Source organism: Clarias gariepinus, chromosome 11 (genome assembly GCF_024256425.1).
Source record: "Clarias gariepinus isolate MV-2021 ecotype Netherlands chromosome 11, CGAR_prim_01v2, whole genome shotgun sequence".
Taxonomy (NCBI): Eukaryota; Metazoa; Chordata; class Actinopteri; order Siluriformes; family Clariidae; genus Clarias; species Clarias gariepinus.
This window is the reverse complement of record NC_071110.1, coordinates 14,203,621-14,229,420: the sequence shown is the minus strand read 5'-3', so window position 1 is coordinate 14,229,420 and position 25,800 is coordinate 14,203,621. Positions and strand designations below refer to the sequence as shown.

Sequence of the window (25,800 nt, the reverse complement as noted above, 5' to 3'; positions counted from 1 at the left end):
GAGATAATAAAATCATAGAGTGTTAAAGTGTAGTTTTATCATGAAAGACACAGAGAAAAATCTTGTCCGATATGGTCCATTGTTATGTTTAAGAGGTGCTCAAGTCAAACTGGTGATAAAATTTCTCATAAATGTCGGCGTACACCTGATTGACATGTATGGAAAACTTAAAGCACAGTAACGTGATGAGACTCTTGAATCTGAATGGTGCAAACGTTTTAAAGAAGGCAGTACATCCTTCAATTATGATCCCAGCCGAGGTGGCTCGGAGCCCACTGCGGTGTCCCTGTGAACATTCAGTGAGTGGAACACACTGGTCCTTGAATATCAATGGATAACTTGCCACCAACTTGTAGAAGAGACACATTTGTCGGTGGGATCTGTACACACAATCACTTACAAACACCTATTGCACATTACAGGAACTGTCCAAGGTGCTACTGCCACATCCCCTGTGTAGTCCTGACCTACAGTATCTCCAGGCCATTTACACAAGTTTGTGCCATTGAAGGAATTTTTGGAAGGCCAGCATTTCAGACATGGAGGAGGCAGTTCGATCATGTCTCTGGGATACCAAGCACTAGTGCAACACTGGCATGAATGCATTAGTGTAGCAGGGGAATATATATAAAAATTAAGGTAGTTTTTACTCTCATACCAGTGCTATGCTATTTTTTAAGTCCCAGTTTGACTTGAATGGTTGTGGAAAAAATTGCATTTTTCCAAACTAAATATTAAGGGTTGTGAGTTTAAATACTTTACAAATATGTATTTTTGGATGGGTGTGAAAATAAAACATATCAGTTTTTTAGTTTTTTGTGATCCGCAGAAGGTTAAGTAACGCTGGTCAGTGTTTTATTCCCAGGAGGTTTAAAAACAAACCTTATGAATTGTGAATAATATATATATTTTTAATTGTTTAAAAAAAGATCAACCTTGTACAATGTACCATGACTGTGCAAAGGATGCAGATGCACCTGGTTCATTATATTGTGCACCAGCAGCGCTGTAAGTTACCTCATTAAATCTGTTATCATTAATTTGTGGATTGGGTCCAGGAGTTTGTCAGCCCTCTAAGGAAAGGGAGCTGATGTGTCTTCTGAGAGCCTTTTCAGAATCTGGTTAAGGAGGCAGAGAAGAAATGCTACCATTAAAGAACAGAAAGGCGCAGCAAGGATATTTTGTGAAGAAGCACAACATCTTGGTGCAGTGGGAACTGCTGCAGAGGAAGTTGGTACTATGGCAACTGAGCGGTTGGGACTGCTTGACATAGAAGACTAAACAGCTGAGTGGGGCAGAGTACCTGCTTGAATCAGCTAGAGAGACAGTAAACATGTTTACGCAGAACTGTATGGATCAGCAAAATGACGAGCGACTGGATGTTAAATTGCAGCACAAAGAAAGAAAATGGGAATTCGGAAAAGAAATGTATATAAAAGGTGGTGAAAGGAAAAATTCAGGGATCATGGGGCATATATATATATATATATAAAAAGGATTATATTTAGTAAGTTGAGCCGGTATTGCTGACAGATGGAAATCTGAAACAGGTGAAGTGCAAATAGTTAGACATTTTAATAGGAACATTTAACCAATGTAGGATCTTTATCTCTATATAGCGCAAAATATTATGAATTACCACATCTAAACTTTATCTATCTTGTTATCTAAATTACTTAATTGAAAGGCCTAAAATTATACTAGGGTGCTTTAGGGGTGCAGTGGAAATCATTTATTGCAATCTCATTTTCTAGCATGTTAACATGTGGAACTGTAGTGATTTTTTTATTCTATTCTTTTAAGTCATATCAGCCTCTTTCTTGTTTAGTTGTATAAGCATGTCACTGCATATCATATAGTGTGTGGTTGTGCATGAGACAAAATTTTTATTTAATATTTATTTATTAATCATTATTAGAAGTTTGGTTTTAGCTGTATTGACTGTGGCTTTTTTCATCATCAACATCTCACTATAAGGAAATTGTTCTACTCCATGTCTATGCACATGCTACAGTACAGTACGCACACCGTTGATATACTGTCAAGATGCACTCATACTGTACATAATTTGGATATCCTTGGATTTAATTACAGCAGCATTTGGATTTAATTTGTGGAATTGTGTCCAGTGGATAACTAGGCTCACAAAGACATGGGAGGTTAAAGCTTACTGTATATATACAATATGCTGTATATACAGTATATATATTCCTGCATAGGCGCTGATCTATTTTTACCCTAGTTGGTGGTAAGGGTATAAATGTGTCACATGTGGGTGGCGGCGTAAGTATGGTCCTGTTTTCCCCACTGTGCAAAGCCTTCTGGGATTAGCTATATCCCTGGGGTAGTCTCTCTAATAAATGCCTTTGCTGTACTGTCAATAAGAATGAATATATACAGTAAAGGCAGCCTGACTGATGAATGTTGGAGTGTATCTGCTTTTCCTACTAATCGCCATGTTGACATTTCTCTGGGCTCTACCATTGTTCACACCTGTCAAAAGAGAAAAAAAATAGAGCCAGGCATCACCACCCAGCTGAGACCCTCCCTTCGACAGTGCTTCTGCTGAGATCACCTCAATCTCTCAGAAATTAGCATTCTTGCCTTCAAGAGCATCTGAATTTTAAAGAAGCCTTATTCGCCACTTTCTGCCAACGTTTGGCTGTTGATTTGTGATGAACAGCCAGCGGGAGAGTAAACAGTGCAGTACAGGTGCTTCTACTTCATATCAGAGGAAGTGAATAAAATTTATATACGCAGGTCTGCAAACAGGCTGGGATTAAGGCAGGATAAACAACAATTTTAACATAGAAAAATGATAGTGTTTATGAGTATCCAGAAGCAGAAGCATCCCATAGTGTTTTAAAATTCATTGGTCTTATTCATTGCTTTAAAACCTAACATGAGAAATGCTCGTGTTGCACAAGTTAACAACATCTATTAATTTGGAGTATTCATTTGACCTTATGAGACCCATCCCTCTCTCTCTCTCTCTCTCTCTCTCTCTCTCTCTCTTTCTTTGTATCCCTTTCTTAGTCTTTCTCTCTAATATAAAAACAAAAGATGCATTTTAATGTCCTGTCTTGTACATTTCCTTTGTCATACTCAGTGCATTTATGGAGCTGAATGCATTTAAAACATAAGAAAGCTGTCTCATCACAGCAAATGTGACCACACATCACGCACAAAGTGATGTTTTGAAGAACAAAGCCACATTTATGAGTCCCATCAGAGCATCACTGCTATTGTCTGAGCTCAAGCTGTTGTTCGCACTGGTTTTGTATTGATTCATCGCGAATTCACAGCCTCCAAATGTCAGTGTGAGACTTGGAGGACCGACCAGGTGTCTGATTATGAGTCATTTCTATGTTTATGGACTTCGAAAACATTGCTAGCACCCCATGAACGAATGACTGTATAAAACATTAGACTCAGCAGGCATATGGGCCTGGCTGATTTGAACAGCAATCACTTTTGTGTTTCCTTTGCATAACTCGAAAAAACTTAAAATGCTTATCAAAGGAATAAAAGGCAACCTGAAAGAGGAGTCTGTGATCATCTCACTTAAGGTCTGAGTACTGAGGAGTTGGTCACTATTACTGAACTTGGCATTGAATAAATATTTAAAGGGTTTGATTTCTTATTAATAATATTATTATTATGGTGATGATGATGAGGAAAGAAGAAATAGTCTCCCAACACTGAACATAAAGCTAAAAGTAAATACGGCTCTTTTGTCCAGTTTGGTTTTCTTGTTGTTTTACTTCCTTCCATCTTTCTTGGATTGTTGGCATTCCATCCAAAAGTGCAACTCAAATGGACTGTCCTGCAATCATGTAAACTGGTAAAAGCTGAGCTCTCGTCATTGAGATCATTTTGCTCCCATAAATCTGAAATAGGTCACAAGTATTAAAATCAGTATGGTACATAATTGTAAGAACGTAAATATAGTAACAACTGCTTGGAAATTGGTTGCTTTAAAAGTAGACACATTTTTAACATTTGGCTGCTTTAATCATCTTTAAGATATTTAGTATTGTGAATACTGGCCCATGTTATGATTGTCCTTGGGAGCCAGGGCTCGTATTCACAAAGCTTCTTAGAATTCTCTCAGAGAGCTCCTATCTTAGCTAGTCCTATCTGGGAGTCCAAGACTAAAAGTGATTTAGGAAACTTCTCAGAGCAACTCTGAGTAAGGAAAGTACCCCATTGCTAGGGATGACACAACAATTCAAGGACTGTGATTGGTTGATAAAAAATAACCTGTGACCACTGCAAAGGTCTTGAAATGTGTTTTTTTTGTGAAAATAGGAGTACATAATAATAGACTAGACAGTGAAATGTATAATCATGACCTTATGCAAAGCTTCTGTTATAGACTAAATATCTTAAAGATAATTAAAACAGCCAAATGTTGAAAATGTGACTACTTTTAAAGCTTGTACTCTACTTTTGACTTGTAATCCATTTCAGATTGATGAGAGCAAAACGACTCACCTTTTACTAATTTACATGGTTGCAGGACAGTCCATTTAAGTATGTAACCAACAATCCAAGAGAAATGGAAGGAAGTACAAAAAACAAGAAAACCAAATTGGACAGAAGAGCAGTGTTTGTTTTTATGTTTAGTGTTTGGAGAACATTTCATTTTGTCCACTGCTATAGAAACTATTAAGCCTCTTGAAAGTCCTTCTCTGTACTCTTAAGCGTTTTTTTTTAGGTCTAAGATGTTTCATGAATCATTTTTATCTTTACTAAGATTTGGTCCTAAATTTAAGGGAAAATTCTAAGAAAGTGTCATATTTCTAAGAATTTTCTTAGAATTTCATCGCTTGAAGCAACTTTTAGGCTTAAGCAGCTTTGTGAATACAGGCCCTGGATTCCACATTGGGGAAATGGGCAAAGTTGGCATAAAGAAAGACATATATACAGTTGTTTAGTAAGCCAATCACATGGCAAGAGTGGCCTGATTTGAGTATTTAATAAACGCTATAAAGTCCATAAAGCTGTGGATCTCAACCCTGAAGAATTTTGAGAACCACTTTGCTCTAAGGAGCGAGCTCTAAAAAGATGTGCCCAGCCTTCTTCCAGGTCCAGTACCCAGTCATGTTGTTTAATAATAAAAAGAAGGCTGGTATGATTTTTCTGTGTCTTGTAGAACATTGAAAACTTTGGGTGTTTGCTTTTTTGCAGGTAAACCTGTCATCCTTCACTATTTTTTATATGAGAAATAGTTACATAACGCTTTACTAATGTATTCTTTCTGTAACGTTTATTATGATGGATGGCGCATACAGTAGCTGCAGGGTCTTGATTCAATCCTGAGCTGTCTCTCTCTCTCTCTCTCTCTCTCTCTCTTTTTTTTTACTGATAAAGTAATACAAAAAACAACCATTAAGGACAAATTATATTTAGAAGAAGTTGAGTGGCTCAGCTATGCTTTAGGGGTATTTATTTATTTGTCATGATTTGGGTCCATTTGTTCTCTTAGAGGGAAAAGTCACAGCAGATCAATACAAGGTTTTTCCAACTGATCATCTATAATTTTCTCATGAAGTATCTCTTCTGATAGAAGGGCTTTCTTTCAGTTTTCTTACATCTCTCTTTAGGTTAAAGATGAAAAGGATGAAAATTATATTTTCTGGTCTTCCCATTCACCTGAACACAGTTGGTTGGACAGCTTTCTCTACCAGCATCATCAAAACACCAACTGAAGGAATCTTTTGGAGGAAAAAAAACTGTCTCTGGTGATTGAGACTTGTAGAATCTGTGTCAATGTGCATTGTTGGTATTTTATTGGTTTATACTCACTTTGCACATTATTATCCCATGTTACACTGCTTTTTCTCTTACATACTGTATATGACGTGTAAATCACTCATCTGTGGAATTTACTTAAGTAGAACGATAATGTGCTATGTACTGTATGTACAGCATGCAGGTTTTTATCATGATTGAAATGTAACAAAAAAATGCTGCTGTATTAGTAAAAATAGTTTTGGTTATTAAAGTTACAGCAAATGCTTCTGCAAAAAAAAAAAAAAGGTTAATTCTATTTTAGGTGAATGTGCTTGTTTTGCATCATTGAGTCCTTCTTTTTGACCCAGGATTTAATCCAGATGTTTAGAGAAACCGTAATACTATAACATTTCATAATACTATAAAATTAAGTTTGCATTTTTTGTGTTGTAATTCCATCTTTAATAATTTCAACAATAATTTCAAATTTCTGCAATAGTCCTGATTTTGTATCCTTGATGTACAGTTGTGTTAATGCAGTTAATGTTATGGTCAGATTTTAAGGTTTAAGAAGTTTTATTGGCCCTATGCCACCCTATGACAATATAAAAATTAGTTTGCATTTACACATGAAATAATGAGCCCATGCCCTTCCCCTTTCAGGAGTGTCACACTGTTGATGCCATTATTTCCCGTGATGGCTTTTCTTAGGCGAGCGAGGAGCTTTTTTATTATCATGTGCACTGGCTGCAAGCTCGTCGCCACAGGTGTTAGATGTAAGATAAGGCAGAATACAGTAGAACCAGGTCACTTAGAACAACTGCCTGTTATTAGCTGCATTAGTGCAACAGGATAAAGACTTGACTTTGCCTGTGGGAGAGTGTGTGCCCACACTCGCAAACACACACACACACACACAAATGTTCATGCATGCTCATACATTTGCATACACAGTCTGGAGCTTAACCTCTGCAGGTGTGTCCACTGGGAAAGTTTCAGTAGTGATGATGAACAGTCGCTATCAAGCTGAAACCCCCCAGAAAGCTCTCTGCAGTAAATGAAGGCTGGCTTTACCGATTCAGGAGAACGGCTTCCACTGAGAAACCTTCGCACAAATACATTTATATGCATTCATATCAGCAAATTTGAAACGATCTTTATTACAGCTGGCCTGGATTGATAAGCACACCACGGTTGTTTTCGTTCCTCTATTCGAGAAAAGGAGCACCCGTCTCACCAAACCTATTTATGAAGATAAAAATAAACACCCCAGTGAGGTTGCAGGCTGGAGCAGCTGCTGAGGAATACTTACCATATAATGAAACAAACAGACGCAGTAGGCTGTGTTACCCTGGAAATTGTACTGTATACAGTATAATGGAGGTGATTTTCATTTCACAGTGGTAAGTGATGGTGTGATCTAGCACACTTCTTGGGAAAGCATTTACACGGTCAAATCTTGACAAGTTCTGCTATTGCTGGTTCTGGAAATTAAAGGTTTTACCGAACTGATATTGAAAACTGTTTCTTTTGTATGTGTCACAAGCACAAGTATATAGTTCTGACATTTTGAATTTTTATGGCGGGGAGGGGAAAAACAGCTAAACATATAATGAGTGTGCATGGAGTTTGCATGTCCTCCGCAGGCTCCCGTTTTCTTCTACAGTTCAAAGGCATGCGGATTAGGCTAATTGATCATTTCGATCAAAGGATGCAGGCTGTTTGTCAGTACCACGTATTATGGAAACTACACCTGGGGGCAGAGCTTTTTCTTACAAAGCCCCGAAGACCACAGTCTCGGTGTTTAAGTCTAGGCTAAAAACCTATTTATTTAGCCAAGCATTTTTGTAAATAGATTTGCCTTACAGTAGGTAAAGTAACAGATCGGGGGGACTCATGGACGTAGAGTATTACGGTAACCTGGTATATTTAGATGCTGTCCTCCCCACTCTCATTGATCACTCAGGTTTGTTGACGGTGAGGTGATTGGTTGCTTTACATCTCAGGGAGCCCTCATGTCTGTGTTTCCTTCTGGCTCTCCCTTTTAGTTATGCTTTCATAGTTAGTCCTGCCGGAGTCCCTGCTTGCACTCTGCACTACACATACATTGTTTGACTGTTACCAGACCTCACTGTTACTGTATCTCTCCTTATCTTCTGCTCTCTCCTCATCTCTCTCACCCTCTCTCTCTTTCCCTCTCCCTGTCTCTCTGTCGAGCTATACATGTCGCTCCTGAGTTGCCAGTGATCCAGACCCCTCTGCCCCCTGGACCTGTCTGACTGGTCCTGGTGTCCCGCTTCTGGTTGGAGATCTCGTCGCATGGATGCTCCGTGTGGTCTGCCTGGGATGCGTGTGGTGACTGGGGATGGTTCCACTTTTCCACAAAGACGGGTCTGTCCTTAGCTGGTGCATACAGCTGTTCTCTGAGGACATGTGACTTCAGTCGCTTAATAGTTCAGGACTGGAGTTTCCTACAGTCTACCTGAGCCTCCAATAACGAATCAGACTCAATTTGAACTTAAACACATCTCCTGTTATACTGACCTTCCAGTCTCACACAGTATGATGCAGATCCCTGCTCTCTGATTCACCCAAATGAGGATGGGTTCCCTGTTGAGTCTGGTTTCTCTCCAGGTTTCTTCCTTTTACCATCCAGCCAGGGAGTATTTCCTTGCCGCTATCGCCATCATCCTCGGCTGGCTCATCAGGGACAGTCTTATCATTTTGATTTATACTGTACATGTTTACATTACATACAAACTTAAATAATTCTTTTGATTGTGTAGAGCTGCATTGCGACAATGTCAATTGTTAAAAGCGCTATACAAATAAAATTTAATTGAATAAATTGATCTTCCTAAATTGCCCGTAGTGTGTAAATGTGTGTGCCCTGTAATGGATTGGCACCATGTCTCGAGCCCCAAGTCTCCTGGGATAGGCTTCAGGTGCCCCTCCTGCGACTTTGTTGTACAGTATACAAGCGGTATAGACGATCAGTGCGTAAGTGAGGTTACATTAAATTAGAGAAATACTAATTTAATACTAATCACCGGCTTGATCATCTGGTTCATGCTTTAAGTTTAGATGTTTTTTGTGCTTAAATGATTCATTGGTCACTGCGTGGCTTAACAAACAAAAAACATTACTCTAAAATTGGTCAGGTACCGGAACTGGACTAAAAATAAGCCCAAAAAGTCATGCAGGAAAACAGGAGAAATATTTCTCAAGACTACAACTAAAAATACATGAAACAAAGACTTTTGCGCAGTATTGCATAAGTGGATGAATTATTGGTCTTGATAAATTTATATAAAAAAGACCAAAAAATAAGAAAAATCCAAATGTGTTTGAACATCTAGAGTGGATATCAAATATCGTCGCTAACTCTTTAGGACTAAAGATTCTGACAGACTAATCACTATTCGTTAAACTGGCCCATTACCCAAACTCATGTTTGTAGGCAGACTGCCAAAAAAAGCCTTGAAAAAAATATTTTTGAATTCTTAAAGTGAATTGGCGTAAATATTTGTGCTAAATGACTTTCCATAATTTTGGCTGTTTTCCTTACATGCAAAATTGTCAAAACAGGACAAAATAGTGACATTAAATAAATGTAAACACAAAATATTCTTTATTTTTTCCCCTTCTTTACCTAAAGACTACACAGATTCACTGCTGTAGCTCTAAAAGGTATCTACATTGGCATTTTATTTACAGCTCATTTCTCGTCATCGTATTTACAGATCCAAAGAGAAGCGTTAGAAACACAGTGTTGAGAACAAACAACATCAACCCAAAAAAACTAAACGGAAAATAAAAAATTAAATTAGTCCAAAACTTTAGAAAGTAAGTACAGCCTCACGACGCAGTTCTCAGCAAAGTCACCACAATGCATTTTTTTTCTTCATTCGAACTTTTTTTTTTTCTTTTTTTTAAATACAGCAAAGAGTTATGGCTGTATCCAACATCCAACTGACATCCAAATAAAAAAAATATGCTTGACAGTATTATACAAGTTGTGATCACTGATATACTCATCGTCCCCACGCACGGTCCACAGTCACACAAACTGTAATAACAGATTCAGCTGTACGCCTACACTAGAGGTGTGTGTTACACCGTGACACCATGTCCGACACATTAACACCATTTTGTTCCTGCTCAGAAATGTTTTTTTTGTTTGTTTTTTTTTTTAGAAAAAAATGACAGAGAAAGGCTACACTCGATGTTCTTCTGGAGTTCAGTAGGTAGTCAAGCTATAGGACGCACAAAAAGCAAAGAAGTTATATCCACATGGCGGGTTGCCAGATTGGCATGCATTTCAACCCCTCTGCTTGTAGACAGGAACTACACGTCTGCAGGCTGTAATGCATCTCAGGCAGCGGTGGGACTCGGTGGAGTCTTGTGGTTCATATCCAGGGCACTTAAGACTCTGACCCTCAGGCATCCCACTGGGGTTCGAAACTGTCCTTAGCCCAGTGTCCAGTGCAGCTAGCACTCCACAGCTCAACATGTTCACGGAAGGGAAAGCCTGAGGAACGTCTGAGGGCGTGTTCTAGTAATGTGCTGTTTTGTTTGCATGTGTGTGTGTGTGTGTGTGTGTGAGTCCTTTTTTGTTTTATAGATATATATATATTTAAGCATTCATGTCTCTTGCACAGACAGAGAGCATGAGGAGCAACATTGGTTTAAAAAGCACATTACTAAAATAAATACTGTTCTCCTGAAATGAATGGTTAAGCATATTAAAATCTTAATTGCTTCAACAATAAAAACCAAACAAATTAATTTCATGAATTGACATTCCCAAACATAATATATACACACATCTTTTTCATGTGTTGGAACATTAGGCATCGTTCAAGTACAGCAAATTGCAATTAAAAGGGACGACAGTTCACATTTTTCGTAATGTATTCACATTAGATATACTGTTCTTATTTTCATACATGTAGCTATGAAATAGATTTTAGGTGATTTTATGTATTTTAGTAAAATATTCATTTTCATACAGAAGTTTTTTATATATATATATATATATATATTTCTTCCAGCAATGTCAATATAGACTGTATATTTTTTTAGAACAATCTTTACCACTGGGAGCTATTTTCTTTGTCACAATTGCCCTTTTTGTATTCAGTAAGACATTTCACATTATGTGTTCAGACTGTGAGCATGCCCTCTATGATTTCCTTTCTTTTGCTTTTTTTTTTTTTTTTATCCGTTGGTCGAATTCAGATATTTAAGAAATACTGGGCAGTCAAGCAGTTTTGAAATGGCACATGCCACCATTTCAAGAGTCCGTGATGATAAGGGAAGGGGGGGATCAGGAGCCTAAACAACAGACACTGTCCTTGTTTAAGTGTGGCAGACTTTCAAGTATAAAAAGAAGTGATTTTTAAAAAAGGCTCTCCTTGGCTGTGGGGTGAGAAAAAGGCAGGGTGGAGTGAAGCTGAATGCCAATCTGCTCACTTGCCAGTGATCAAAATGCATTACCAGCCATCTTCCAGGATCCCTTTGAGCTGATCTGTAGAAAAGGAGTCAGAACTAAATAACCAATGTTACCATATGTCATTTCACTAGCAGCCTCTTTTGGCAGCCAGAAACTGTTACACAATTTTAAAAAAGCACTTGTATGTCAATGCAGTGCAACTGCCTGCAACATGGTCTTAAGTAAGGCAGTCTAAAAACGAAAGCAAAAAAAACCCCCAAAACAACGAAAACAAAAATTAAATAATAAAAAAAAAGATTTAACAAAGTGGTCACACAAGCAACATGTCTTTGGCAAAGAGTCCTGGACGCTCAGTCTGAGCGGGGCTTCCTTTGTGTTCGTGTCACCTGCGGCCCATCTCGCTCTGGCGCAGGAAGTGAATGTTGCTGATGCTGTCTGCCAGCTCAGGGAACTGGTCCACGGGCACCACGTAGTAACCGTCATAGCCTTGCACTCGGCCCGAGCTGAACAGCTGCTGCCGCTCAGTGTCCGTCCAGGCGCGGGAACCGTCCTCTCCCTGGCGCAGTCGGTGCCGCTCCCGCTGCCAGGCGGCTGCCACGACTCTTTGCCGAGTCATCTCCAGCACCCGGGCTTTTTCTTCGTCCAGACTGCTCCCATAGCGTACGTTCAGGCTCAGCGCGCCATGTTGCAGCTGCACGTCGGTAATGCGCCGAGCTCGGCCACCCAGCACCGTGTTCAGCTGCTGAACTGTCACGTTAGTTCCTGTCTCTAACGTTCGGCGTCCCACTGTCATACCGAGCAGTGCCAAATCGCCCTCTGCTGATGTTGCTTTCACAAAATAGTGCATGTCCATGCCATCAATTGTAAAATGAAGGTCTTGAAGGTAGATAGTCTGGTCCAGAACAGCAGCAAGCCGTCTGCCATCCTCACTGGCCAGGCTGATGATGTCAGCACTCACTTGACCCTCTCGGATGGCTAGCTTCACGCCCTTACCGAAGATTGAAGCCCCTGAGGCAAAGAATGTGCTGTAAGGGGATTGTGGACAACCAGCACCGCTTGCTCTGTAGATTTGGTCAAAACGCTCCAACTTTACAAAGGACTTAAGTTGTCTCTGGACCTCACACTGCACTCCGAGGACAGACTGCACACACAGATACACAAAAGCAGACAAATTACTATCAGAAAAAAACAGAAGAGTTCGATACAGTAGTAGTTGGTAGCAATAGTTAAAAAGTGGAGTGAGTGGAATTATGACAGTTATTAAAATTATTCAACTGCGGTCTTTGACACAAATAGTAATTCACCAGCACAACTTCCAAATATACAGTACTGTGCGAAAGTCTTAGGCACCATATGATATGCTGTACCAATTTTGTTATATATGTTTATCATGTCTGCATAATTATCTACAAAATTATTCAGTATTTCCATATATAACCTAAAAATTAATAAATAAATAACATTACAGGAGAATATATGCATGGCTGTAAAGAAAAAAATATGGTACACGACAGAACAGTTTTTAGATGGAAACAAAAAACCTAATGTACGCTCCATAAAAATAGAAAGGAGCGAGTGTGACAAAGTTACTAGAAGAACTCATTCTCCAGCAAGCTCAGTAAAACCTAACAAATGTTAGCATATAATATGGTGTCTAAGACTAAGACACAGTACTGTATACTGCTTAATCTTTTAATATTTTGCAGGACTTATGAGTGATTGACTCACGATTTACTGGAGGCAATCACACAGAATGATACTGAATTTAAATTGACCAATAATCATGCGTGCATTTGTCTAGCAACACTTCACATTTACATTTTAAATATTTGCCAGTCACCCTAATCCGGAGTGACTCTGTCTTCCACTGTCTACTTTACCACTTTGTTTGTCTGGTGTTTTACTGGAAGTAATCTAGAAGTGAGACAGTATACAACTGAGCAGGGGAGGTAAATGGGTTTGTTCAAAAACCCAACAGTGGCAGCTTGGCAGTGCTGGGACCTGAACTTAACTGACCCGTCCCTAATCATTAAGCTATGGCTTCGGCTTCTATTATTCCAATCAGGCGTTGCTCAAGTGATCGATCCATCCATCCATGCATGCATCCAGTATATTCACTGAATTGTTTCCACATATACTATAATTGCCACTATTCCTGCCATGACAATATCTCATTCATACCTGATTGAAATGCAAATCATCTTGCTCTTCTCTGGTTAAAGCCCAGCTGAAATACGCTGTCTTATCAACGCTTATTGTAGCCCTTCGCTCTATGATACAGTTAATAATCTGTAATTGGTAACTCAGCCTTGGGTTTGACAAAGGCCCTATCCAAATAAAAGACGTTATTATTTAACCCAGAATAGTGGTAGGCACACCAAAATATCTGCATTTGGTTTCACCCCGTCTGCTCTATAGCAGCTGGCTTGATTGCACTACCCGTCTCTAAGGAGTAACTAACTCCCAGGAGTAACTGATGGCTGGTACAGGGTGGGTGACCTCAGCAGGAAGCTGTCTTTTTTTCCCCATGTTCATCCAGTTCTCAGTCTGCTTCATTACCACTTCAAAACACTTTTAATTTTCATGTTCTGACTGTTCAGGGTAAGCCTTTCTGTACTGTGGCGGTAAACACTTTTCTAAAAATACGATTGTCACTAAAAAAGGCTGTGTAATTCTTCAGCAAGAGCTACTTGGTTCTTCTACAAAATGGTCACGTCTGTTTTTAGTCTTCTTCAGTGATTATATTAAAGCAAAAACAGAAAATTCCAGTCATCAACACTGGAAAAGTAGGGTGAGATAGCAAGGGCTAGACACTGGCTATGATTAGCTTCTGTCGAGAAACCCTAGAAAGAAGAAGCTCCTGTCTGGAATGAATAGATAAAGAAGAGCCTAAAGTCTTTAACACCCTCCCTACAGTATATCTTTGCTGGGACCCCCCACCTACCCAATTTGGCAAGTAAGGGTGTGAGCAGAAGGCTAAGTTGTGTTCAGCTGTTAGGTGTCTCTGGCAGGACATACTGTCTGAAAAACATTTCACACCTCACCACCCCAATTTGTAGAACGCCAACTCTCTGACCTTAGTCACAATACAGACGTGTGTGTGGTGTAGGGATGACAAGGCCTGTCCTAGGGTCTACCGCTATGATCTCTCAGGTCTAAAAAAGATGCATCATTCAAGTAGCGTATGGTGGTCAGAGTGCCTGCAGGACCAGCGGTCCAGGGCACTAATCAAAGTCAGAAGCTAATGGTGGCTGCCACCAGGACTATCAGGACACATACTTCTGTCATTTTTCTGCTGCATATTCAGCTGCTCTTCAGCTGAATATAGTACAAATCAAGCCGTACACACTATTTTTGCACTACTCTACAGCTATCGCAGTCGTGTCAGCATGAGACCGAGGCTGCTCAGACAGCAGATATATCTTTCAAAAATAGTTATAGGTGGCAGGGTAAGGATGTTTATGTGGCCGGAGTATTAAGGAGGTGGACGGTCTACTTGTACTTCTACCCTGTCCGTGTGAGTAATCATGAGATCAATATACAATCAAAGAAGTGCTAGAGATTTTTTTTTTCCCTTCCCTAGCATAATCTCAAACCACTAATTGCTCTGAATTGATTTGAAGTTTTAGGGGCACAATACCTCTACCTTGAGCCTGCTATTAGTCATACTACTCCTCTTCCTCTCCTTTCTCTCTTTTCTACAACATGTGAATGCTCACTGGTGCAAAACAAGCTGAAGAAACCTTTTAGCAGTTCTTCATGTTATTTTGATAAAATAGTTATTCATATTTGCAATAATGGAACCCAATTATTGCACCACTACAGCAATTTTTTTTTTGATAAACAACCCCCTGCTTTATACTTTTTTCTGTATGAGACTTAAGTTGAAGTATTTGGAGGCTACTCTAAAAGTGTACCATCTCGCTGAAGTAAATGGAGGCGCTATTGTCACATGTGTAATGAGTGGCTCTTTCCTCCTTCCCCTCTATCGCTGTGAATACTTTAAATGAAATATGGGCATTATGGAGCAAACAGCCTACTTTAAACCCTCATAGGAACAGCACTACTTTTGCAGAGGCCATTAGTGGTTTTTTTTTATGTAGCTTCTTTAAAAGCTCATAAATGACCCCATAATTATATTTTCAAAAAGCAATTTGGCCAGCAATTAGAATCATTTATTTCCTCCCAATAAAAAAGAAAATAATGTCCGTAAGTGGGGTTGGGCTGATTTATGAGTAATAAAGTAGCTACACCTATACTAACGAGTCAGGAATTAATACGTTCTTGATGTGTCTCAATTCCGGAGTAACAACAATGTCCTTCGAAAAAGAAACAGAAACTTCAGACTATGTAAAATTACAGTTGAAATACTTTCACCAGCCACTTAATTAGGTACACCATGCTAGAACCCCCCTTTTGCCTTCAGAACTGCTTTTCTTCTTTGTAGATTCACCAAGGTGCTGGAAACATTCCTTGGAGATTTGGTTCCATATTGACATGATAGAAACATGAAGTTGCTGTGGATTTGTCAGCTGCATATTCATGGTGCGAATCTCCCGTTCCACCACATCCCAAAGGAGCTCTACTGGATTGAGATCTGGTGACTGTGGAGGTCATTTGAGTACAGTGGACTCACTGTTGGACATGTCCAGCAACAATACTCAAGTAGGCTTTGGCATAAATTTTAATTGGTAGTAAGGGACACACGTGTGCCAAGAAAATATTCCACACACATTACATCACCGCCACCAGCCCAAGACCAAGGATGGATTATCATTTTTTTATACCAAATTCTGACCCTACTATATGAATGTCTCAAAATCAAGACTCATCAGACCAGGCAACGTTTTTCCGATCTTCTATTGTCCAATTTTGATGCACACATGCGAAATGTAGTCTTAGTTTCCTGTTCTTAGCTGACAGAAAAAAAGCACCGGTGTGGTCTTATGCTCCTGCAGCCCATTTGCTTCAAGGTTCAACATGTTGTGCATTCAGAGATCCTCTTCAGCGTACCTCGGTCGTAACGAGATGATATTTGAGTTACCAATGCCTTTTTATAAGCTCAAACCAATCACTGGGCATTTTCTTTTTTCCCGGACCATTCATAAACCCTAGAGATGGTTGTAAGTTCAAAATTTTGGAAATACTCGGGTCAGCCTGTCTGGCACCAACAACCATGTCCATCCATGTCGTGGAGACCAATGCGCTATATATACCAAATATCCTGTGGTGACTTCAACTCTGCAGTGGCTGTTTATAGAAGAACAAGACAGAAAGATCTGACAAGTCTTGAAAATTGCATTGCTTTCAACTTTTAAAGAGTCTTATCATGTGGTCAAGTTAGTGATAATTAAAGTGCACACAGAAATTAGACTAGCCAGCAGGGTTTCATCATTTAATGCTTTCATGACAAGCTTAGAACATTTAATCAAATAACAACTAGGATTTATAACTGTGCATGCTGGCAAATCAAACAGCTAAATATATCCAGCCTGGGACAAGACTGTGTGTGCGTGATTATATTGTAATGACTATTTTGCAAAAGGGATTTCATTAAGTTGAATTTGAAGCACTCGGAGCAAATGAAAGAGAAAACTGGCTTCTGGAGTCTGTGTGGCCTTCAAAAGGTCCTGTAAATTTGGTGGCTTGTATGCGCAGAACAGATTAACAAACCAAAAACACCACAGCATTTCAAAAGGCTCAACAAAACCGAAATCACTAAAGCTAATTCGGAAACATGTCAACATTAACTCGAATTGGAATGACATAGCATCAAATGCTCGTTGCTGGCTGTGCCCGTCATAAGAACGATCACAAGAAAAAAGAAGGGCACTTGTTTGGTTTATTATCTAATTTGTCTACTGAAAAATTATTTAAATAAAAGTTAATGTTAATAAAGTGAGTATACTGATAACACGGCTTCCTTTTCAGTATTAGCTTATTTATTCTAATGCTGTGCAAAGTTATCCAGATATCTAAAATAACATCGTATAAAAATCCACTTAGTAAAAATAGGCATGAATAAAATGATCAACAGATTCATTTCAGCTCACATTTTCTTATATTTAAAATCCAGCATTGTGTTTTTACAGTATATCTAACATGTGATATTATAAGTTATAGGTATATACTGTTTTGCTGCAGTGCTTTTTGTTTCATGTGTTTTGGACTTAAGTTAAGCCATCAAAGCGCAAAAAAAGACGTACATATACAGGATCTGAACGATACCTCAGATAGTCCGAAAGAACATTCTTTACGTGTTTTTATATATTTAGCTTGTTCGCTCATTCTCCTTGAGTGTGGGTGCGATCCATGCCAACCTTATCAAGCTGCCTGCTTCGAATGGATCCATCACTTCACATTTAAAATCTCATATCTCAAACATCTGAAACCTTGGATACGTCTGTCTATTATGGTGTATCCATTTACAACTCAGACTTTACTGATGACTTCTGGCCTCTTCGAATGCCAGAACAGAAGTACTTATCGGGCGAAAGAACTAGCGACTTGTATACAATCTCTACATCTCACATCCAACAAGCCAGATAGGAATTTACATTGGTATGTCCCTTTTCTTATTATGCTTTATAGAATGCCTTGAAAGTTGAAATCATGCGGTGCTGCGTCAAGGGAACAAGGTGTCTGTCTTTCGGCGTTAAGAAAAAACACAGCCGTCAACGCGCGCTAATGCGAGCTGCTCTCGGGGAGTGACCTGATCCGCGAAACAAACAGCTTCTAAATTATTCAGGTAACTCAAAGAAGACACGAGGGTTTGATAAGTCTAAGACCATGTAAAGTGGAAAGTAAAAGACGAAAGAAAGAGGGAGACAGAAAGGTGTGTAAAGCCGAGCTGAAATCAATGGCCGGTGGGGGGAAGGAAATGTGGAATGAATTTCCCTAATGGCGGGACTATTACAAGCACTCTTTATTTTGACCCTCAGTTTGAGAAGCAGGAGCAGAGGGCAGACACACTAGCCACTGATTTGGACTGATTACACTGGGCTCCATCAGGAGGTTACAAAACTAAAGGGTCGGGTTAGCACGAATAAAAGGTTTTTGAAACTGAATTTATTTCTTACTATTCTTCTCAAGACCTTTCACTGACAAACATTATTCCAGCTAATTAATACCATGCCTAGACCAAACCTTAACCTTTGTAAACAAAAGGAAACCTTTGAGCTTGTGAATAAATTTTAAAAAGCAGTTTTCTCTTTTTTAAGGATCACACTAAAATGTCCATCACACATGTTCACACACTGAAACCTACAGTAGAACCCAAAGGGACCAAAATGTACAAAAAAAACAAAACAACAACAAGAGTGGTAACCTTAGCAAGATACTGAGATAGTGTCAGGACAGGACATACTGTAAAGTACAATGCCTTTAAAAAAAATTAAATCAGATGTTTCTTTAAGTGAGCAGATAACACGGTTATTAAGATTAAAATTATTGTTAATTTTAGGAATAGGTACAGTATAGAGTATTCTTATTGCATAAGTTATAGGTAGTTACATAAATGCCCACAGTGTATAATTTTTTTCTTGACCTTTGTCCCTTTTATTATAGGTGTCGCCAGATCAGATCAGTTGATCCACCAAGAGCTGGCGCAGATGTTATCCAGGATGACCTCACCTGTTTCATCGTTCCTATCTTTTAACTGGGCTTGGGACTGGCACTGCTGCCTAAGTCCCCATGCTTTACTTTTAATTACAGAATATACACAACATCAGTATAAACCCATTTCCAGCATTTTTATAGATACAAATGTGTGTGTATGACTTGTATTTACTGATCGTGTTTAAATGGCTGCAGTACAGTATGTGTCTGCTTACCTTAGTGCTATCCCATTCCTGAGTTTTCATCTGGGCATGAATGAGTTCGTAAGAGGGCTCCATGGCATCCGTGACAGGTTTGTGATAGCCAGGGATGACGTTATAGAGCTGGAAGCCGAAAGTCACTAACCAGCTATTCACATCTGCAACGAACAGTGTTGACAACGGTTTAGGAATGCAAGATCACAAACATTCCACACAGCCGATACACTGATTTCTGCACTGCTAAACAATTTTTCATTAAGAAGAAGGACACAGGTCAAGTGATTTTTCCCTTTATGAAATAAGCTCGCTTTACACTCATTACAATGGAAAATTGATTAGAGTGTGGCGGTGGGCTAAACATGATGAATACTCCAGAGATTACTGCATCTCAAGAAAAGAGGATAATTCCCAGCACTTCATTGAGGCACACTACACTGATAAAACTTCACATAAAGTTGAGTGACATTCCAGGTCTGGTTCTGCTGGTAAGCACCACTTTGCTCGGTTACATTCCACATTTTCTTCTTTCTCATGAGTCAAATGTTTCACGCTTTCTAAGATCAGAAAAAAAAAAATGTGATGGAATTGTTTACAAATGTTGAACTGCTTTCACACTGTATAATGAAAACTGAATGAACCATACTGTACATCATTAACGTCTATCAACAGCATCACTACATTTCAAAGTGCACTTCATGTGAAGTGCACTTCGGGAGCTCCTTGTTTATTTCTGCCTGGATTATCTAATGAAGCCTCTTTTAAAACAGAAACACACGGCAATTAATTGAATAATTCCAAGTATGCGACAGAAATGTCAGCATCATCAGTTAAATAAAACACTGGAATTTACCCTCGAATATAAACATCTAAAGAGTGTGTTTAGTGATTCCTCAACCAAAGCCAGGATTAATGAGAAAGTTCGGAGCTTAATGACCATCTCTGAGTGTTTCATTGTTCATTTTTAAATGTTAAGTTAAACATAGCTAATGTACAAGATTATTAGCATGCAAAGGCAATGCAGTGAAATCGCAGGCAATTATAGGTAGAGCGTATGAATGTGGAAACGTACGAACAGTTTGACAGCAAAATGAGAACTCCATTTTTGCCAGTTTGAGAAAAAAAAAAGTTTTATTCAAATGAATCAAAACATATTAGAAGCTAATAGCAATACTAAGTGCATGTTTCTTCTTCTTCTTTTTTTTTGGAGTCAGGGTCTTAAAAAGCGTGAAAAAAAAAATCTTTTTTTGTTGTTGTTTTTATTTTACTGTGAATTTATTAAGCAAAAATCTGTAACTCCACCTTCCACAGTTTTCACAACAGATAAATCAGCCTGCAGTTGTGTTCGTGTTTATTTTAGTATGCAGATAAGTATCAATAATATTCTAGTTGACTTTTAATAATAATAATAATAATAATAATAATAATAGGATGTGGTTGTCATGATGCATCAACTTTTGCTCGAAGGTATCTAATGTCACGGTTTGGTTAAAGCATAGAAACTTAAAAAAATAAAAGGGTATACAGTATACAGTTTTTAATTAAATGTTTTGTTAATGACAACCTTGTGTGTGAGACAAAAATAAATCATCAAAATGACTAAAAGGACAAAAACGTCGTTTACTACATTTTGCTGTCAATGTGTTCACTTGTTCCATACGTTCCAGTTTCTTACTGTTCAATTCAATCATATACACAAGGGAAAACTCAAACCCTAGGCTTTGATCCAAAATAATGAGTACAGCTAATAGTCTCTATTCTCACTCATTAATTTCGTCTTGGCAGCAATGGCATTAACTAGGGCTTTGATTTTGGCCTAAAGTAGGCTGCTTAAAGGCACTGGCACATACTACAAACAGACCTATAATATTTTGTACTCTTCCAATAAAATAGTTGTTTGCTTTCCAAGCAAGGAGAAGCTGATACAACAGCCTGTGGCACTGATTTGTAAAGCCCCCATTGTCTTCTCTGGCTGGGGAGCATTCGCTGCTATTTACCTTACTCATGCTCTGAGACAACAAAAGAAGGATGAGATATTTTGGAGCAGAGAGCTGAACACAAAACAGGCAGAGGAAGCCGGCGCACGGTCATGTTACCTGGGGAGCCAGAAAAGGCCATAAAATACCCCAGGCTAAGACCTGGAGCTCAGTCTAAAAAAAAAAAAAAGCCCACTGCTGCAAAAAGGACTCTGGTGAAAGCTTTAAGCTTATGAATTGTATAATATTCCATTAAATTAGCACATGACCGAATAGAGGTTACAGAGTATTTCAAGCTTAAAACAGCAAAAGCACTTACCCGTCATGTAGCACTTTGTCTCTTGTGTGTTGCTTAGGGGGTTGTTATTCTTGAACATGTAGAGGTTAAAGGGTACTATGTTGTTGCTGTTCAGTTGCTTCCAGATGTCATGGTCAGGTGTGGTCCAGCGACCGGCTAAGACGTCGTAATCACGGCGGCCCATGTGTACCAGCTTTGTGAGGGGTTCGTACAGGCCACCCTGGTATCCGACTATGAGCTGAAAGCTGGGGTTAGAGTCCAGGTAGACCTCTCCAAATGCTGTATAGAGGATCTGTTTAATCATGAGGCCTGAGCCACTGAAAACAGCCAGCGGTGTCCCGATGTTGTCACAAGCCACATAAAACTCATCGCCGCTGCTTAGCTCCATGGCAAAGAGGTGGCCCTGCAGATCATAGTAGAGTGATGTGATCTCCGAGCTGGAATGATTATACATGTGGGTGACTCTGGTGGGGCTGGACAGGTCAGCATAGAAGAACTGCATGTGATGTCCTTGACTGCTTCTGCTAGACACTCTTCGGCCCAGACCATCATAACGATACTTTATGCTCCATCCGCCAACCTTGCTGTAAGCTCTTATTAGCAAGCCTGCAGAGTTGTATTCAAAAAAGTCATTGCCTCTTTGCTTTAAAAACCCATCTTCGTCCAACCTGTACTGGACATCTCCTAGCCGTGTGATGCGGTCCCTGATGTCATAGCGTAGCGGCGTAAGACGGGCACTGTTTCCTGGACTCAGAAGATGCAGGTTGCCATTCAAGTCGTAACTGTAGCGCCACAAAGGCTTGTCATTTATGGACACCACCTGGATCTGGCCATCAGCATCATATTCGTATGTGTACCGTGTGGTGTTGGCATAAGGGCCTACTTTTAGCTCCTTGGCTACCACACGGCCCATGTTATCATACTGCACCATCATCCAGTACATCAGTGAACGGAAGATCTCATATTGCACTTCTTTGACACGTCCATAGGCGTCAAAATGTTTAGTGTGGGTCATTACAGCTGTGGTAATAATCTGATTAATGTCATAATAGATGACCCCAAACTTGCCAAACTGCTCTGTTTTACCTGATACATCATCATAGCGGTACAGATCAATAGGTAGTGGTGTTTCGTTGATGACGGCCTGCATACTCGTGACCCGGAAGCTGTTATCATAGTTGTAGTCAAATCGGGCATTGACCATACCTTCCTCGCTGAAACGAAAAATCTGCCTGTCAATCAGTGGACCGATCTGCCGGTTACGGATGGTGCAGGTGAATCCCTCGCTCTGTAGGCTCACTGTCTTTAGCATGCCTGCCGCCTCATCGTATGAGAAGGCAACACGTGAAGTATCATACAAAATCTCAAGCAGTCGGGAGAGCTTGCCGTATTTATAGATGACCCGACGTCCTGTGCCTTGGTGAATAGTTTGCAAAAGCAGACCATCCTCACTGTAATCATGCAGCACGGTGGCATTGCCCTCAGGGGGCCTGTATGTGTTTCTATAGTAACCAATAGAGCGAGTGGTCTCTAGTGTATGCCGGGCCACATTGGGCATGGTGACAGATGAGAGACGGTCATTTTTGTCAAACTCGAAGATGTACTGTCGTTGGCTGTACAGCAATAGCACCATGGACTGCCAAGGTAAAAATAAAGCGACAGTGTGTTTGAGTCAATGAAGCATGGTAATTTGCAGCACATTTATGAAAACTGCCTGAAAATGTTAATGCCTTAAACGGTACATTCTTCGTCCAATGGACGAGAAGGTCATTACGAGCCCAGGAGTCACATTTTGCTATGTGATTAACTACGCAACAAACTGTAGGGTGTCACACATTAGCTTCAAGCTATTAAAAATAGCCTGATAGGCCACTGAAACACAGGCTGAAAAATGTCGCAGGGCAAATTCTCATTAGGTGGCGCCAGAACAATTGGCCCTGGAAACCCCTGCACAATATGAGTGCAAATAATATTGCTTAATATAGAGGTCAAGGAGATCGTTTTTTTTTTTTTTTTTTAGGATTATGTGTGTGGTCTTATTTAATGAAGCAGCACATTCCAGAGTTTGACCTTTCTGAAAGGCAAATCCACCTTTGGTTCATGAAAGATACAGTGAAATCATTTCGAATGCAACTCAAATGGGACTCACAGCCTTTTAAGAACGCAAAAGGGGTTTAATAGTACTGTTACCATACTTAAAATCAAACATGAAACTCAGATTTAAATTCCTTCCTGTAGTCCTACATTTGCAAAACTTGCTTTTTAATTAGCAAGACAGAGACATTTTACCTCTTCTAAAAAGGTGCTATTTTGGGTATAACTATACTGTCAAGCTGTCAGCGGGAACAATGCATAATGTGAGCAAAGCGCATCAGACAGTTTAACTGCTAAGTTAAAACTTGATAATACCACACAAATCCAAAAGAACCGAGATGGGGTAAAAGGGTCTTGAGCAATTTAACTCACTCTTTAATCAAGCATGGTAATTATTATATTCACCACTACAAGGATTCCAAAGCTGTTTACCTTCTCAAGGTAAGTATAGGTCCATGACTTGCCATCTGCAAATATCTGTGAAGTGATTTTTCCATTTTGGTCATATTCCATTCGGATAGACATGGTGCCTCTTTGAATGCCAGCCACATGCCCGCCAGGGGAGTAGGTGACGTTGACCCCGTTCAGCCGGTTGCTCGGTGCCCACAGGGTGGGTCTGCCTGCATGGTCGTAGTGAATCCTCAGAGTAAATTTCCTGTGGTCATCATACACTTTCTCTGTCCTGGTGATGCGATCAAAATCCATGGACAACAGATTTCTGTTATGAACCTGTCAAAGAAAAATGCCGAAATTCGATTATTTATTTATTTTTTTATGCTGAAGGTGACAGAAAATATAATTAAACCTGACATACATAGTTAGCTCTCAGAATAAAATTTTCTCTGACATACATTATTAAATGATACCGTTTCCCATATATATTTATATTTTTTCTTGCACGCTGATCTACAGAGAATTGTTGGCTCTCCTCCTGTCAGGACACGAAGAATGAAAGAAGCTCACTGATCATTAAAAGTCACCCACCATGCCTTTAAAAAATAATTACCCAGCAAAATGAAATGTGAAGGGAAAGTCAGTGGTGCTCCTGAAAGGTAGATGTAGTCAAAAGACTCACTATAGGATTCAAATTGCATATCACACTGAGCGTCAATCCACTCTAATGGGAAAGGGCCTTCTGACCCAAGCACACGCTGAGATTAGAGAAAAGACTCACTCATATGGAGGTGCTAATCTGTAGGACACATCCAAGTCAATGCAGAAGGACAGCAAGAGGAGGAAAATGGCTCTCAGTCAGGCTTTGTCTGCTAATGTTGCCCATCTACACTCAGCTGAGGTTTGCTCCAACATCCTACTATATATAATCATACCATATCATTGCTCTTGAATGTGATTTCTTTCGTTCATCTTCAGGAACTGTTTTATTTTGCTCAGGGTCACTTTGGATCCAGAGTGGATCCACTAGGCATGAGGCAGGAACACACACGATATTGGACTCCAGTCCATTACGGGGTACCATGCATACATCTAGCTGCAAACTCATTTACAACTAGGAACAATGCACAGCGCAATGCACGTTTCTGGGAGATATGAAGAAACTCAGACAGAGAGAACATGCAAAAGCCTACATAAGCAGTAACCTGAATTCATGAGCTGTGAGATGGAAACAATATCCACCACCTTAAAGTCACCTTAAATGTTTTTACAGTATAGACTACTTGTATCTAGATATATTGAACCAAGCAACTATAAAATGCCTTATCTGCTCTGTTAACAGGTACCTAAATAAATCTACAAAAACAGCATCATTTCCCTTGACCCATGTGGATTAAATCTGATTAAAGCTGATCACTCCAGGTACACGGAAACCCATCTTGGCATGATGCACTGCATGTCTTAGCAAAGTCTTAAAGCAGCTTTTCTCGTTGTTGTTGGCTGCTGTCCAGTGACGCTAGAAGTGAAAGAGTGTGAAAGTGTTCTTAAATATCGCTGTACTGTAAAGGGCCAATTACACCAGGGCCAATTAATGCCACTAATGCCTAACTGAGAGGATTATTGTATATTTTAAAGGAAAGAATGCATGAATTCCCAGCAAGAGGTACAGAAAAAAGCAGAGTCATAGCTTGTCTGATGTCTTCCACCCCTACTGATGTGAATAAGTCAGTGTCCATCTATTCTGTCTTTAGCAGCACATTATATAATAATGCAAGGCAAACATTATGCTCGAAAACTGAGTATTTTTTTACTTTTTGAAGTCTTCTTCTTATAAACCAAGTGGATATTTTTTTAATCAGTGTGAGAATGAGATGGAGAGAAGTGAGTTGCAGACTGCAAAACTAAGGACAATAATAATAATAATAATAATAATAATAATAATAATAACAAAAATTGGCTAAAAGTGCATGGCTTAGGGAAAACATATAAAGGGTACTGTATATGAACGGTATTTAATGTACGACAAATAAA

The 25,800-nt window shown here is 39.4% G+C and overlaps 1 protein-coding gene across 3 annotated transcripts in view; it reads right to left on the bottom strand.

Moving 5' to 3' along the window:
* Positions 1 to 9,378: 9,378 nt before the first annotated feature.
* Positions 9,379 to 25,800, bottom strand: part of tenm4 (teneurin transmembrane protein 4) — a 218,286-nt gene continuing 201,864 nt past the window's right edge. For all 3 annotated transcript variants that reach the window (XM_053507223.1, XM_053507224.1, XM_053507225.1), the window contains 4 exons: positions 23,809 to 24,105; positions 21,304 to 22,918; positions 19,027 to 19,169; positions 9,379 to 12,335 (listed from right to left, as the gene is read on the bottom strand). In XM_053507223.1, the coding sequence (XP_053363198.1) occupies positions 11,577 to 12,335; positions 19,027 to 19,169; positions 21,304 to 22,918; positions 23,809 to 24,105 (2,814 nt within the window). In that variant the 3' untranslated portion in view covers positions 9,379 to 11,576. The remainder of the gene's footprint in view (positions 12,336 to 19,026; positions 19,170 to 21,303; positions 22,919 to 23,808; positions 24,106 to 25,800) is intronic.